The sequence below is a fragment of the Aythya fuligula genome, chromosome 16 (assembly GCF_009819795.1).
Source record: "Aythya fuligula isolate bAytFul2 chromosome 16, bAytFul2.pri, whole genome shotgun sequence".
NCBI classification, from domain to species: domain Eukaryota; kingdom Metazoa; phylum Chordata; class Aves; order Anseriformes; family Anatidae; genus Aythya; species Aythya fuligula.
Window position 1 is genome coordinate 6813673 of NC_045574.1, and position 16227 is coordinate 6829899.

Consider the following 16227-nt stretch of genomic DNA (forward strand, 5'->3'; position numbering starts at 1 on the left):
GTATTTTAAGTCTCAATTCATTCTTTTTTAGTTTTATTTTTAGTGTTAAGCTTAATCCTTTTGAAATGCCACTTCTTTATGCTCCTACCCCTTATTCTGTCTTCTTAAGTGTGATCTATAATTGTGATTTATTAGGTAAAGAGTACTTCTGGGTTTGAGGGTTTTTTGTTTTTGTTTTCCTTTAGGCCTTTGTTCCAGAATTTAGTGGGGTCTTGTTTTCAGTTATCTGAAATAAAAACATTGACGAGTAAAGGTTTTCTCCTGGTGCTATTACTGCAGAGGGAAAATTTCAATATTTGGGATGTTATCTTCAGTTGGGATAGTGAAATGTGCTGTGATTCTGAAATGTGTATTTAAGTTGCAAATTACCAATGCAATTAAAGAAATGCATAGTTTGAGGTCTTCCTGATTAGAAATCATTGTGCGCCCTCTCGCTGGTTCTTGTGCTTTCAGTATACCAAGAGCCTTGCTTGAAATTCCTAGGACTTTGAAAATGGAATTTAACTTTAAGAACCCAGAACTTAAATTGGGTGTAGTGTCTACATTAGACTTACACAGTTAAACTGAAGAGGCAATTTATGACACGTGTTGATGGGTATCTCTGGAAGAAGTTACTGTATTGACCTTCAGATGTTGTTAAGAGGGAGCTGAATCTATCAATTTTGTGTACATGTAAAATTTCTAGGTATGGGGAAGGCTTTCTTGACTTATTGATTTCTAGCTATGTTTTCCACCCCAGACTAGAAACTCCTCAGTTGTCTTTTTTCTGTAACCAGTGTTTGCTTTTATGTTGTTCAGTTGTGGGATTCATTCTGTACTGAGCTCCAAGTCATCTGTAGCATTTTTACTGCTTATACAAGCAATAAGTGAAATAATACTGAGAACTTAGAAACTAAAGGTTGTTAGGTACAGTAACATGGATCCCCACCACACCTGCTCAAGCAGTCTTCATTTATTTTGCTTTTGATCATGCAGAAAGCAATCTGCATGTGATGTTTACGCTGTAGTTAGAGTAAGCATATGGGACATGTTTGTTCTTAACTGAAATATTTTAATCTCTGTTCTGTCCAGGTATCCAGCTCATATTGAAGAAATTGATTATGAAGAAGGAAAAGTGCTTATCCATTTCAAACGCTGGAACCATAGATATGATGAATGGTTTTGTTGGGACAGTCCTTATTTGCGTCCCTTAGAGAAAATACAGTTAAGAAAAGAAGGATTACATGAGGAAGAAGGGTGTGCAGTAAGTAGAAAATAAAGGATATTTGAGAATGTGAAACCAATGCGCTGTTGTTTCATTGCCTGCTGTATAAGCTTTAGGGCTTATTTTAAATACTGGAAAGCTAATTGTTCTGATGTTTTAATAAAGGTGTATATTTCTGTATTTCTAAGATGAAAACACTTTTAAATACTGTCTTGTAGGGTTTTCATATAAATGATCAGGTGTTGGCATGCTGGTCTGACTGTCGCTTCTATCCAGCCAAAGTTACTTCAGTTAACAAAGATGGTAAGGACTCACTTATGTTTTTGTCATGCTTTTTAGTAGTACATTTATAGTTATGTGCCTTTTTGGTTCAGAGGAGAGAGTACAGAAACAGAACACAACTGGGACTTTTTTTTAATTACGTATCTTAATCTGTCATCAACTCTTACTGTAGCCTTTTGTCCTTCTTATGAACAAAGAACCTTCTGGGTTATCTAGTCAGTGATTGCTTTAAGTATATATTTGGAGAAAGTTGTTTCTTCCTAAACTTATAGTCTAAGGGGTGTGTGTAATTACAGTAAAACTGATGTCATAGCTGTAGAAACTCTTTACAAAGAGACTTACAAGCATAGTCATGCTTCTTTTTGAGTATCAATTAGTATAGACTTGTTTTTGTGCTGTGCTTTCTTTCCATTGACTGTACCTTGTAAGATCAAGGAGAAAAAATTATCCTGCTTCATTATTGGAGCTGTTAGTAGATACTCTGTTAAATAACTTCTGATCTTTAATACTGTCTGCTTTGTTTTCAAATTTTAGGTACATACACAGTGAAATTTTATGATGGTGTAGTTCAGACTGTCAAAAACATTCATGTCAAAGCTTTTTCCAAAGATCAGGTAAGTTGTGTGTTCATTCTAATATTCTAAAACAGTTGGTGCAAGTAACTAGGTTTGAACTATAAAGTATGAAATGAATGAAACTTCTCTATTGCTAAAATACAGCGCATTTGAAATGAAATCCATTAAACTGGAAAGGGTATGCAGATCTTCATGGCATGTTCTACAAACTCTCGGGCTCATGTTCTCATGAATACGCTTCTTGAACTAAAGAAGTCAGTCTCTAGACAAAAATTTGTCTAAAAATCCTTGGGAGATTAAGAATTTACATATTAAAACTAGTGGCGGGATACTGGAACACAGTTTGAGATGACTTTTGTGATTATATATACTTTCCCAAGGGATGGGAACTTTGAAGTGAAGGGAGATTATTTATTCCCAGAGTAACTACTAGATTATCTTGGGACCTTTAAGGAAGCTGTTGAGTAGTCTTTCATTCACAGCTTTCAAAAGATGTTTTTCCTAACCACATTCTTGTTCTGAGGCTTGGCTGTTCTACTATCCCTTCACTTGCTCTGTTCTGTGGGTTCAACCTTCAGCTAGCAATGGAAAGTATTAGTGGGCTATTTTAACGATCTTGTCCTGCTCATGGTGAGAAGAAAGAAGTTGTTTCTATTCAGTTTTCATGTGGATACTTTGTAGGAAAGGGTGACAAATTCTGATCCTGTTTAACTAAGTTAAAACTTCTAAGTGCCTACCTCAGAATAACCTGTATCAAAAAAATGGTTCTGTGATCCTGCCACACGTTTCTGTGGTGTAGTTGTAGCCTGTGTTTTTAGTCATGCCATTTCCTTTTGTTTTTTTGGGGCTCTCAAGTTTGAACAAAGAAATTGAATCTCTCCCTCAACACAAACCCTAAGTGCAGATTCCAATAATGAACTATTAATAAGCAGAATTTAAATCTATCACTGCTCTGAAGAGAGATGCTGCTGCTTTGGCGACATGAGGGTCTGTCTGTTCTCCCAGGCAACAAGCAATAGGATGAAAGAAAATGGCCTTAAGGTGCACCGGGGGAGGTTTAGGTGTTGGATATTAGGAAAAACATCTTCACTGAAAGGGTTGTGAAGCATTGGAACAGGCTGCCCAGGGATGTCATCGAGTCACCATCCCTGATGGTATTTAAAAGATGTGTAGATGTGGTGCCTAGGGACGTGGTTTAGTGGTAGACTTGGCGATGCTAGATAAATGATTTTAGAGGTGTTTTCCAACCTACATAATTCTGTGATTCTGTTCCTTGGTCTGTTGATTTGTATATCTGCCAGACTGGGAAAAAATATTTCAGACTTGCTACAAAGTGCTCTTTAGGCTTTCAAATGCTAATAATTATGCCTGATTCAGGGTTGACTCATACTCACAAGGGAACTACCTTCATGGCCATGAGAAATATTTCTGCCATATTTAACCTTAAATACATGAAGATGAATGATCTGAAGAGAGATTCTTCATAAAAAGGACAAAATATTTTGTCTCTTATCTCCTGTAGGTGGTTTCTTGTGTTTCTATATGGCTGTAGATAGGTTTTGCAAGGAATAAGTTTGCTTCTTTTAACCACTGGCTGGGAAGCTTTCTTTTAACTTGAGAGAGAAGTTATACCAGAACATTTTGTTCTGTCCTTTAGCGTAACAAAGCATAAAAAGATTTACTTCTGATCGTGTAAACAGAGCTCTAATAAAGTCCTTAAACAGTTGATCTGCTGGAGAGCTCAGGACTCAGTTGTGAATGTAAGTTCCTTGAGGTGTGGATTCAGATGCAGCACTAATGCAGCAGCATGCTGCCGGTGGAATGGGGTGGTCTCTTTCTACAGAGGGAAAGGCTGTAGCCATGAAGATGCGAGGAGCTCATGTCTTGTTTTTAAACAAACAAAAAAAGCCCACCTGGTTTCTGAAGGAAGTAGCACGAACTGGCCTTCTTTTTTATAATGACTACCTTTTGTTTCTTTAATTCCCTCTGAAGAGGGAGTAACATGTTCCATTGAACAGCGATAGTGAAATACTTATAACTTGCACAGAGCGATAGTATTTATGCAAGGACAGACAGCTTTTAAGAATTCAGTAAAACTGAGCTAATTCAAGAGACAACCATAAACACAGTAAGTTTAAGAACAGTTTAAGATAGTTTGTGTTGTGGTACCTCTTTTTATTCATATCAGATGGTCTGAGTAACGCAACTAATGAAACCTAATGTCTGAAGGTTATTTTTTGAGTGTGAGGTATGTTTTTTTGTTTGCTTTGGGGCTTTTGTTTTTAAACTGATATGTGAGGTTTCCATTGAAGCTTCTCCTACATCTGTGGTATTCAAGGAATCTATGCAAGAAATTAAAGCAGTGATTAAAGCAGTGCTCAGGCACTAGTGCTTTTTCTTCATGAGATGATGACAGAATTTCTTCTTTTTGTCTAGCTGTTGTTCTGAAATGCGCAGCAATTTGTTTTTCACATTATATAAAAAAAAAAAAAAGCCCCCCAAAAAAATAACCAAACTGTTTATCACCTCTGCTGAGTATGATTGAAATCATGTTATAGATGGTGGAACAGATGTTTGTTCACCATTTTATTGCATCAGAATTGTTTCTTAGGACTGTGATCTGGAAATGGCAATCTTAAAAGGCACCAGTTCATGTAATCCATGTACTGATAGGAAGATAGGGGTGGGAAGAGGCAAGCTGTACTATCATACAAGGATTTACTGAAACTTAAGTGTATTCTCAGAATTTTGTGTAATTCAAAATAGCTGTTCCACTTTCTTTTTCCCAAGTGGTATTCAACCTTTTGTTTGAATCAGCCTTCAAAGTTTTTTCTAGTCTTCTCTTCCTGACCTCGTGCCTTGCTGTGCTATGGCTGGAAAGGAGTCTGGTTTCTTGCTAATGCTTCAAGATACTAGGTAACATGAAGAGGGAAGTAAAACTAAAAGCAGTGTTGACATGTGATCAGATGTAAATTACTGATCAAGGCTCAAAATTAGAAGGCTTCTGTTGATCAGAGCAGAAGTGTTCGGGGATAGCCTGTAGCAGGAGCATTGAAAGGAGGTAACCAGCATCCCCCCACCATGTGGTGTTGGGATGAAACCCAATTGCAGCATGTTCAGTAACAGTGAACTGTTGATACAGGGATGTTCTTTTTGAGTTTGTGCTGCTGTATCACAGTTATGGAAAAATGAAAAGTACAAATGAATGAATTGAATGTTATCAGTAGCTTATACTGGACAGGGACTAATAAAGCTTTTGAAGTTTAAAGTGCTTAGTGTCTTTTTATTGTTTCATTTTTAAATATAAGCATGTAGAACTTAACATCATGCAGATGTTGAAGTTGGTGATATCAGTTGCTTTTTAGATTACTCTACCTAGCACATTTCAGTAGCAGTGACGATGGCAACCTAAATACTGTTTTATTTTGAGACACTTTTGTTAAAAGATGATGATGGGTCTTGTATCCAGGTGATAGAGGTGTTTGTCCTTGTCTGTGCTCTTGACTCCCACTCCTCCCTCAGTGTCCTAGGTAAGGTTTAAGTAGCACTGCTTAAGCTGGCATACAACTATGGAGTTGATTACTGGCCCTAACCTGCATATGAGAACCAAGACAGAGAGAGTCTTAGATTAATTCCTTTGACAGTTCAACAGCATAACTGTCCTGTTAAAGCAGCATGTCCATGCTCTGTTGGTTTTTGAACAGTTCAAGTACCTTTTAAGTTTTTAATCTGTGGGTTACAACAGAACATATGCCTTTATTATTTGAAAAGTTGGAAAAAGTGCAAGTCTGCTAAATACAAAGGTGGGGGGAGGACTTTCAGGCTGCAGCAAGTTAATTTTTATATTTCACTCTTTATTATAGAATATTGTGGGTAATGCTAAGCCTAAAGAAAGAGGTAATGAAATTCCATCATCTCCTGAAAAGCGGGAGAAATTTAAAGAACAGAGGAAAGCAACAGGTAATGCAAAGAAAGACAAGAATGAAAAGACATTAAAGACTGAGAAGAGGGTTAAGCAATCTGATAAAGAAGGAAAACTGATAGTCATCTCAGAAAAAGGCAAGGTCTCAGAGAAGAATATATCTAAGAATGGAAAAGAAGATAAAGAGAATATATCAGAGAATGATATGGAATATTCAGTAGATACACAAATTGAGAAGAAGCCTGAGAATGACAATGTAAAGAGTCCCCAGGAAAATGTGAAAGAAACTAAACGAAAACGTGGAAGACCGCCAATAACACCTCCAACAGGTATGTAGTTGAACTTAAATGTATATGCCATGTATCAGAAACCCTTGTAAACTTACTTACAAAGAAAACAATCTAATTCTGTCCACAACCTAAGTATCTAGAAGTTTTCAATTTTCTAAAACTTCAGCTTTGGTTTAGGGCAGCTGAGAGCATACTTGTTACTCACATTTGGAGTTCTAATGGTTTGGTTGGCGATTATTAGTATTACTTGCCTAAATCTGCATTAATAAAATATGCCTGTAGTAGGATTAAATGCTTGTATGTAGACTGAAAGCCACAGGATACTATTCATGTAGGTCTAGTATTTTAAATTGCGAGACTTGTGAATTTATGTTTTAAAGTTTCCCAGCTTTCCATCTAGTCAACTTCTGTTCTCTGTCTAAATATGTAGAACCAAGTTCTCAGACACTGCAGCCAATAACTTTGGAGTTAAGACGTCGGAAAATACCTAAAGGAGGTGAAGTTCCTTCAAAGCGTCCTAGGGTTGAAAGAAACTTGTGTGAGTGTTCTTTTTGTTTTGAACTCTTGCAGTATTTGTACGTATAAGCTGAAGTGGAGAAAGAAAAAGTCAGTGGTATTAATCTTTAACTGTGATATCTGAAATAGAAAAACAGGTGCTGCATTTCCTCTTAAATTGGCTGTTCACATATAGCATCGTTATGCTGAAATTAGCTCCTAGGTCTTGAAAGTTTGGTTTGGATAGAGAAACCACAAGCTGTCATTCTTGACGAATTTCACAGATGTAAGGGAGGTAATAGTTATATTGGCTCTAATACTTAAAAGGTTACAGAAACCCTTCTCTAGGTGGAGAAACTATTTTCATGGAATCATAGAATTAGAGAATAGCTAAAGTTGGAAGGAACCCCCCAAGGATCATTCGGTCCTCCTCCTGGTACCACACAGGACCACTAAAAATTAGACTGCATGGCTGAGAGTGTTGTCTAAACACTTCTTGAACTCTGGCAGGCCCACTGGAGCCTGTTCCAGTGCCTGACCAGCCTTTTGGTGGAGAACCCCAGCCCAACCCTCCCCTGTCCCAGCTCCGTGCCGTTCCCTTGGGTCCTGTTGCTGTCCCCAGAGAGCAGAGCTCAGCGCCTGCCCCTCTGCTCCCCTCGTGAGGGAGCTGCAGGCTGCTATAAGGCTTCCCCTCGGCCTCCTTTTTCTGGGCTGAACAAACCAAGGGACCGCAGCCGTTCCTCCTATGTCTTGCCCTCCAGACCCTTCACCATCTTTGTAGCCTTTGGACGCTTCGTTTTGGATGTTTTTAGTTACTAGATGGAGAATTTAGCACATTGCTTCATAAAACGACTTTAATCTTAAATAAAAATTCACATCATTGCAGTCTGATAGCTTCTACTTTTAATATTGTATAATGACATTTAAGGAACTTGAATGTGTTGTTGAGAAAGAATATTACTATAGAAGATGTAATTGTCTGAACAAGGAGATGAAGATCTGAAGAAGTCACTCTTTCCCTTCCTTAGGACCAGAAGGCATTAAAACTTGAGTGCATGTATGCTACCATTTTAGGATCAAAGTTGTTTGTGTCTGAATTGTCACATCTAACTTCTGGTATTATTTACATTTGTGGGATGGTTGCTTTTTAAAGCAATGTTTTATCAGTAAGATAGTGATCGTTATCTTAAATTTGTTAACAAAAGAAAATATTAAGAGATGTACAAAACGGGCTTTTCTCTGGATTCTATGCTTTTTTTTTCTATAACTGTTGATATCATTGTAGCTTTTGTGGAGAGGCCTAATCACTAGGGCTATTTGGCTTTTGCTGTTAACCTGAATCATTAAAAACAATTAAAAACCCTCACCGGGAGGGAAATGATCTTTCAAGTTAGCTACTGAGCTATTCAGTAATCCTGTGCCTTCATAGTACCATCAGATTTCTCTGTTCTAGCTCAGGAAAAATTGAAGAACTCTTCAGATAACCATGAAAAAGACCAGATCAGGAGGCGGTCTTCAAGACTCTCATCTAGTGTTAGCCATGAGATTTTAAATACAGATCAGGTCACAACTTCAACAGAAACTCAGCCTTTGAAAGATGCAATATCTAACCCAAAGGAGCCTGAGAAGGGTAAGCAGCTTCCTGGTATACTCTGGATTTGGTATAGAAGTCTTCTAGTTGCAAGCACTGTATTTACACTCGCATAACCTGTAATCTGCATTTAAAACCCGATTTGAGCAGTGCAGAGTAAACTCAAGGAAAGCTTACTTTAATCTCTACTGCCTTCAATGTTTTTTGTTTCTGATTCCCTGTCCATCAGTAACTCTAGCACTTACCTTGCGTGTAGGGTGCTTTTCCAGTAGAGAGATAACTGGCTGGATCCTTGGCTGCCTTGAGAGGGAGAGCTCCACAGGTTGACAAAAGACTTACAGGAAAAGTTCTGAAGAGATGCAGGTTTTGCTTGCAAAAGTGAAGTAATTACGAAGTTTTAACATTCTTTTGATTGGAGAAGTAATTTAATTGCTAAACTTAATGTTTGATCCTCTTGAACACTAAAAACACCAATCAAGATGCTTTTATTTTTGGACTGGTTAGAAGTAACACTTCATTTTTCTATTTTGTCCTTTACTGCCTTTCCCTTTCAGGGAAAGTTCTGACAGTGGTATGAGTAGACCTATCCCATTTCTCTATAATGAGCTAGTAGTCTGTTTTTTAAGCAGCTTTTGAATTTAGAGGGTAGATGCAAGTGGTGGTGTTGTAAAAGCTTAATTTTGTGTTAATAAAACAGCAGTCTGATCATGGGTGGTTGTTTCTCTACTGTAATATGATGAACACACATTGTTCCAGAATATGCTTTTGTGTGCATTTTACTCAGTTTCCTCTTTTTTTTCCCCTCCCTTATAGTCCAGTTAGATGTTCCCGTTGAATCTGACCAAAGTTTCAGTGAACAAGCATCCCCTGGAAACACATCGCATAGCACGGTACTCAGTACGGATGCCAGTTTGCAAGAAGAAAAAGCGGAAGACACTGAGTCTTCCTCTGCTGCTGTCAGAACTCAAGAACCTTCTGCTACAGGTTTAAATTTTGATTTTTGTTATAATATTAATGCTTTTCTTAAGTCAACTAATGGTAGGTCCTTCATGCTCTTGAGTGTGACTAACAATACATTTGTGTAATGCTAACTATGGGGGGAAAATGTGTAATTTTACTCCTTATGCACTCAATTTTAATCTCTTGTGAAAGCTTTGGAGGTTGACAGGAATATTCCAAGAAGCAGAAACCATACTCTTTAAGTGACTGGGTGTAATATTTCTAACATGTGAATGGTGACATTAACAGCAGTGCTTGTTTTCAGGATGTAATTGTCATTCAAGGTTAGGTCATAGTTAAAAGATTGGGTTATTTTTGTGCTGCAGTATGTCAGAGCACTGATGTTGGGGAATCTCAATTGTGCAATTCTATGCACTCGTGTTTTGGCCTCTGTTACAATTAAACCCTAGAATATTCAGAATTTTTAGTGCAAATGTGTGAAATAGTTCAAACACTTCAATCTTTCTCAATGTGCAAATTCTGTTATTTTATCTTAGAAGTGTACTTATCTTTCTTTTTCAAATTGAAAGTTCCTATATAGGCAGTAAACTACGCCCAAATATAATGCTGTCCTGTGATTATTTCCTGGAGCTTCAATATTCTTATCCCCAGCTAATTGGGAAAACTTGAACTATAAATTCACTAGTTTACACTCTATCAAGAAAGATTTAAATTAAATGGACCAGAGCATTTAGAGGAATTTAGAGTTGCTTAGCATTGCTAGAATAACCTCTGTGCTAGCTTTCATCCTGTTTGTTCTTCCAAACTTCCTCTCGTGCTTGCACATCCTCTTTTACCCACCCTGTACAAATGTGTACAGCTGAAACTGTACTAATGAAATTCCCTCTGTTTGCCACTGATAACAATAGCATGTGCGTGGGAAGTACATGGGTTGTCTACTAATATTTAAGTCTTAAAGCTCTTTTGATCTTTGTTCTCTTAAACAGTCTGATGATGCATACACCTGTTTTCTATGGTATATCCAGCATCTTTTCAGTTGGTATGTGTTGGGCATGATGATTTTGCTTCGTGCCATAATGTGTAATCACAGAGCTGTGGGGTTAGTGGTCAAATATTACTTCAAAAAAAAAAAAAGAATTGCCTCTTGCAAGGGCTTCTGCTTTTTAACTTTAGTACTCGTATAGCTTTTCAAGGAGTTTCCCAGTATCTTAGCTTCAAGTATCTACAAAGTCAATGTAGTATTAAAATTTTTACTAGTGTATATGAACTGGGCTGTTGTAGCTGTATGCTTGTTTTCAGGGATTGCTTTTTAAGGGAAAAAAAAAAGGTTTTGGGATCTGTAATTCATCAGTATGTCAGGTTACAGCAAACAAAATACATCTAGTAAATGTGAAAGAACAAATAGATTAAGACTTCATATTAACATATTCTGTGTGTATTTGGTGCTGATTGGGGAATCTCTTCCCCTTTGAACAAACTTTAAGGAATTGATTGATAGACTTAAGGAGGAAAAAAACTGCTGCTGTTTTAGTTTGACTTTCATACATTGACTTTCATACATGTTCAGCTTGAAATCACAGGTGCAGTTTATGTTCATCTTAATATATATTTCTGCTTGAATTGCGTACTATATGTTGAGGTGAGATGCTGTATTTTGTTGGGGAGAAAGTGGGGAAAATAACTATTTGTACATTTGAAACATAGTGATACTTCTCAGTTTTAGCTTCTGGGGAGTTTAACTCTGGCCCCAGGTAAATGGGGTAAGACTCCAGGATAATGCTGATGTGCAACTGAACCGTTGAGAATTCAAGAAGCTGTGGTCCCTTCGGTTATCTTTTGCAGTTACTACTTTAGTTTTCCCTTTGGTTTTGTATTGTGTATATTACTGAGCACTTTGTCTTAAATGGATGAGAATATCAGCTGAATGCATAATGCTTCAGTGTAATTCACACTGATGTGATTCATGGGATGTGGACATCTCCTGAGCTAACTTAGTTGGATACAAGGAATAAAGCTGGGGTAACAACTTCTAGTTTGCTTCAGTACCCAGAGCCTCCAGTATTGCACTCTTGATATTCACGCTTCTGTAAGTACTTGAGCTAACTTGAATCCAGCTCACTCAAGAATATGTGCTTGCATTGAATTGTTGCCTGAAGTTCAGGAGTGGTGGTGGTGTCTGAAAATCCATTTTTCTGAACATGGGTTTTGTTTCATTTAATTAAAGCCACCTCACTAACCATTAGAAGCTCCAGATGTGTGTGGGTAGACATCCAGATGTGGCAATCAAGAGTTTTTATTGGAGAAACTTCTTAGGGATGTGGAGTAAGAATTGTATAGGGTGCATTTGAGTAAAAACTGTGAGTTGTCATAAAAGAAAAATTCATAGGTTTCTATATTTAACTAACATTAAAAATGTTACTGGAGTGAGTGGTTTGTTAATCAGTAATTTTAAAATCTGTAGATCCTATCAGGGCAAATCTGTTGTTAAAGATTAGAATTTTGTTATCCTGTACATATTTCTGGCTTACTTTTGGCATTGTGTTTATATACTCCACTGTAGATGACAAGCATGATAGGGAACAGCAGTGCTCCAAACACTAATAATTGAATGTCAAGCAGTTTATGTTCTCATACTTGTGGGTGTATTCAAGAGTTTTGGGGTTTGGAAAGAAGTGTTCTGTCAGAACAGCTGATACAGGTGGAAAAAACGGACACTTCTTACATACAGGGTTCTCCAAAAAAAAAAACAAACAACAAAAAAAAACAAACAAACAAAAAAAAACACATGTAGGAGTTAAAGTGAAAGATAACTTTTACTTAGAATAGTGCAACCTTGTAACCCAGTACTAACTTTGTCTGTGGGCTTCAATTCTAATCACTTGATGGGAACTCATCCTCTTTTTGTAGGAAAATACTACAAAATATAAAATTAAAACCCTCCTTTTCTTCAGTGTGTGGTGTTAGTTTTGTTTTGGTATGGGTGAATGATGGACCCCAGCAGCACTGGTTTTAACATGCACAATGTATGAGAAGAACAAGGTTGATAACATTTCAATATCAGCAGTTTTTAAGGGCAAAAGTGATATTTAAGAGTGCCCGATTACTGGTCAGTAGATGATTCAAGACTTAGAGTAGTTGCAGTCACAGCAGATGCAATTGACAATGTTTACATGCTTGTTATCTTTTAAAAGATAATGTGTTCTAGAAGGCAATACAGCATTTTGTCAAAGCTTAATTTCCTTTTTTTTTAATTTTCATCAAAATTCTCATTAAGTTAATTATATGTAGTAGAGAATTAAAAAAAAAAAACAAAAAACAAAAAAAAAACACCGTTCTGCTGGTTTTTTTGGCTCCCCTAGTGTCTAGGGATTACAACTGGTGATTTAGGTTTTAGTTAAAGCAAGTCATGCTTCAAATAATGGGGTGAGCCTGTTGGTAAATTCTTACAGCCAGTTAATGCTCCATTTCATGTATCTGAAAACAGCCTTAAAAGCACTCTACAGCAGTTGGTGTAGCTTTACTCTCAAAAATTGATTTGACTTTAAAGGGGAGCTCCCTTTGCTTTCCACAGATCTATCATGTTTTTGTTTTCCAGAACTTGAGACGACTTTACGTGCATAGACATGCATCCAAGGATTCAATTTATCTCATACTTACCATGTGGTTTTCTAACTTTGTCACATTTAGCATTGTGTTTCAGTTAATGGAGAAGCAGCAAATATTTCTATCCACATAGAGGGGACAGCTGCATATCCTGCAGCACACCTAGGTAGGCTGGTATTCCTTCAAGGTTGTGTAAAAGTTGTCATTGTAAACATAAAGATGGAGTACAAATGGAAGTCCATCAACCTTGCTAACTTAGACTTTCTTACAGCTAGACACAGTGATCTGGAAACAATGTGAAAGGCTTCACTTGCACTTTGAGAGGTTTAAGTTCACCTACCTGCTACCCCCTCTGAATGCATATTGAGGTTTGCATGTTGAGTAGTACACTGAGCACTTGCCAAGCTTTTTGTGCATTGTAGACATCCCTATTCTTATTGTTACAAATTCAGTGCTTACATAAGAAAAACATTGTAAGATGAAATAGTCTTAAGTAGTTCTTCCCATGTCAAATAACATTTCAGGCTCAAAACAGAACTTCCTGCTTTCTGTAGCTGAATGGTTGCTGGATGTGCTGAAGGTGCTTAATGCTGTTCTGTAAGGAGTGTCAGCTGGGCTAGGGGTAAGGCTGTGATGAAAACCTGAACTGTTGTGGGACTAGATGTATTCCTAAAGGAACTCCCAAGTGGTTTGTGTAATTGAGGCTGACTGCACTGAACTGACCGACAACAGTAGGCCTAATAAGCCAACTTCATGTTTTTATGACTGTTGGAAAAGTCAGAGGCAAGTTTTTTCATCACAACACAAAATACATAAAATTTACATCTGCAGTTCAAGAAGGGTAACACTAACAAACTGAAGAATCATGAAAGTACCAGATGGAAGAGACTTAAGTTTAACAGCAAACGAAGGAATAATTTGTTTTTCTCTTAATATTTCTTTGGAGAGTGGGAGACAGACTAGAAATCTAATCACTTTAAAAAGCAATTCGTGAAGATCTAATGACTAGAAACTGCAGTAAAGGCAAGCTTCTAACTGAAAGGGGAAAAAGCTCTTAAGTATTCAGTGCACTGTTGGCATTTTGAGATGGCTTACCACTGCCTTGTAGAAGATTCTCAAAGACTGGCAGACCTTAAATGTGGATTCTGGGCTGCTGCCACACATTCCTATCCCATCAAGAGTCAATCCAAAGAAGGAATCTGGGGGGAGGTAGTGGGGAGAAATCTCTTGTGGACTTAAGCTTCTACATGGTGACATTTTACTGTAAACTTACTGTTAAATTTGCCTTAAAGCTTGTGTCCTTTGGATAATAGAGTGCACTGAGAAGTGAGGTAGGCTGCTGAGCTGAATGCTGAAAAGATGTTTTTGTCTGTGCAGTGAAAGTTAAAGGAGACACTGTTGTTTGTTTGACCTTGAGTTTGTGTGGTTAATAGTGTAGTGTTTAATTGAGTACCAGGTAAAGATTTTTAACTTTGTTTAAAAGCACAGAAGAAACAGCGGGTGGGAGGTTTATCATTAAGATTTCTTTGTAGTCAGAGGAAACATGGTATGTTCACCTTACTAACCAACGTCCTCTGGGAAGGCAAGTGCCTGAAAATTTGATGCTAACAATGCAAAACTGGCCTTCTTTCAATAGAAACCAATTTTAGTGCTACGTTTAATGAGCAAAAATTGTGTAAGAATGAAAATAACCCCCCTTTATATATTGGTGTGATGAAGAAGCTTCAGCTGATGCTTAGCTGGGAGTACAGCCTCCTTAAGGATTCTCCTGAGTGGCAGAGCTGAGCCTCAGTTTTGTACAGTTTCCTGGCAGCAGGGAGTTCTATAGTCTTGCAAAGAAGAAAGATGCCCCCAAATATGGTGGCAATGCTACTAATATAAGCTTTGTTCTGAACTTTGTGTGATTGTCCGTGGTTTTCATTTCTCAGAGTAGATTCCTTTTGCACATTGCAGTAAGTTTTTTTTTTTTTTTTTTCTTCTTTCCTTCCCCCTACCCCATGTCTTTGTTACCTCCTTGTTGCTAAACTTCAGCTGACACGATCCTGTGCTCCTCTTCTAACTTTTAGCTGATCATTTAGAAGCTGTTCCCTGTGTCTGCTCAAGAATTTGTCCATCCCAATGGAAGGAAAGTGCTCCAAGCTTGGGTACAGAGCTCCTGACAGGGCCTCATCGTGACAGCTGTATGATGGTATAACAGCTTCCCTTGTCATCTTCATAATACTTGTTAAATAAATCTTTGGGCCCATTTGCCCCTTCCTGCTGTAGTTAAAGTTTCCCCATCTTAATGCTAATTAAGTTGAAGCAAGTTATCTTTCGTTGTCCTGAATGCTGGTTTTTAGCCTTACAGTCAAGAGAACCTGTCTGCACTTGCTTTCACTAAATCCACCAGCCATTTCATTAATCAGTCCCAAAATAATTTTCATTCCTTAAGAATGCAGCTTCTAAAGGTGCACAGTCTATTTAGATTTTGGTATTGGCAAGCTTTGTCATTCTGGTAGCGTGATCCAGTTGTTCAGGTTTGTTGCAACCTTACTACCCTCATTGCTTGAAGCAGTTTCCCTGTCAGGATGTTTTTAATACAACTACACCAAAATGTCTTTCCCGTTCTCCTTGTGAAACACCTAAAAGCTATGTCTTCGTTTCTACCATTTTCTTCTTTCTTTTAATCAATCTCATGTGCATATACGAGTCTGTTAATCTTTCTACCTATACCAGTCTCCGTAGTACTGTTCCCTGTTCTTCCTCCATGAATAACTTCAAGTTATTTTTTTCCCATGACGTATTTAAATTGATTACACTTCAGATAGCTTTCTAGGGTGCTTCTTACATGTCCTTTAAATATGCAATTCACTGGAATTCACCATTTTTGTTGCTACATGCTAAACATTTCTGAACGATCTGTGCTGTCTTGCATCAAATTGTGTTGATGCTATCTATAACTCTCCCATTCAATCTGTTCCTGTGTACGTGTGCTTGTAAAAATCTGTAACTGCTCTTGTTCATGTTTGTAATGTTTCTGGGCCCTTTGTGCTCTCTTTCCAACTATTTTCAATGTAATGCCGTGGTACACAACATGTTAATGAAAACTTTTGGGTTGTATCACTGTTGCTGGGTCTAGGTGTTGTCTTTAAATGCTTCTTCCTTCTTAACTCCCTGAGTTTGAGAATACTCATAAATAGGGAAATAATGTTTTAGTGCTGGCAAAACAAATGGAAAATTTATATTTGGAAACTGTTTTGTAAAAACGATACCTCCTTTCATACGATTACTTTGTCCTCTGGTGGTTATTTGATGCTGTATGTATG

At 37.5% G+C, this 16227-nt stretch overlaps 1 protein-coding gene across 3 annotated transcripts in view; it reads left to right on the forward strand.

Moving 5' to 3' along the window:
- The window catches only part of PHF20 (PHD finger protein 20), a 69468-nt gene that overhangs the window by 18532 nt on the left and 34709 nt on the right, over nt 1-16227 (forward strand). For all 3 annotated transcript variants that reach the window (XM_032198122.1, XM_032198121.1, XM_032198124.1), the window contains 7 exons: nt 1072-1243; nt 1423-1507; nt 2021-2100; nt 5925-6312; nt 6704-6811; nt 8222-8398; nt 9173-9343. In XM_032198122.1, coding sequence (XP_032054013.1) covers nt 1072-1243; nt 1423-1507; nt 2021-2100; nt 5925-6312; nt 6704-6811; nt 8222-8398; nt 9173-9343 — 1181 coding nt within the window. The remainder of the gene's footprint in view (nt 1-1071; nt 1244-1422; nt 1508-2020; nt 2101-5924; nt 6313-6703; nt 6812-8221; nt 8399-9172; nt 9344-16227) is intronic.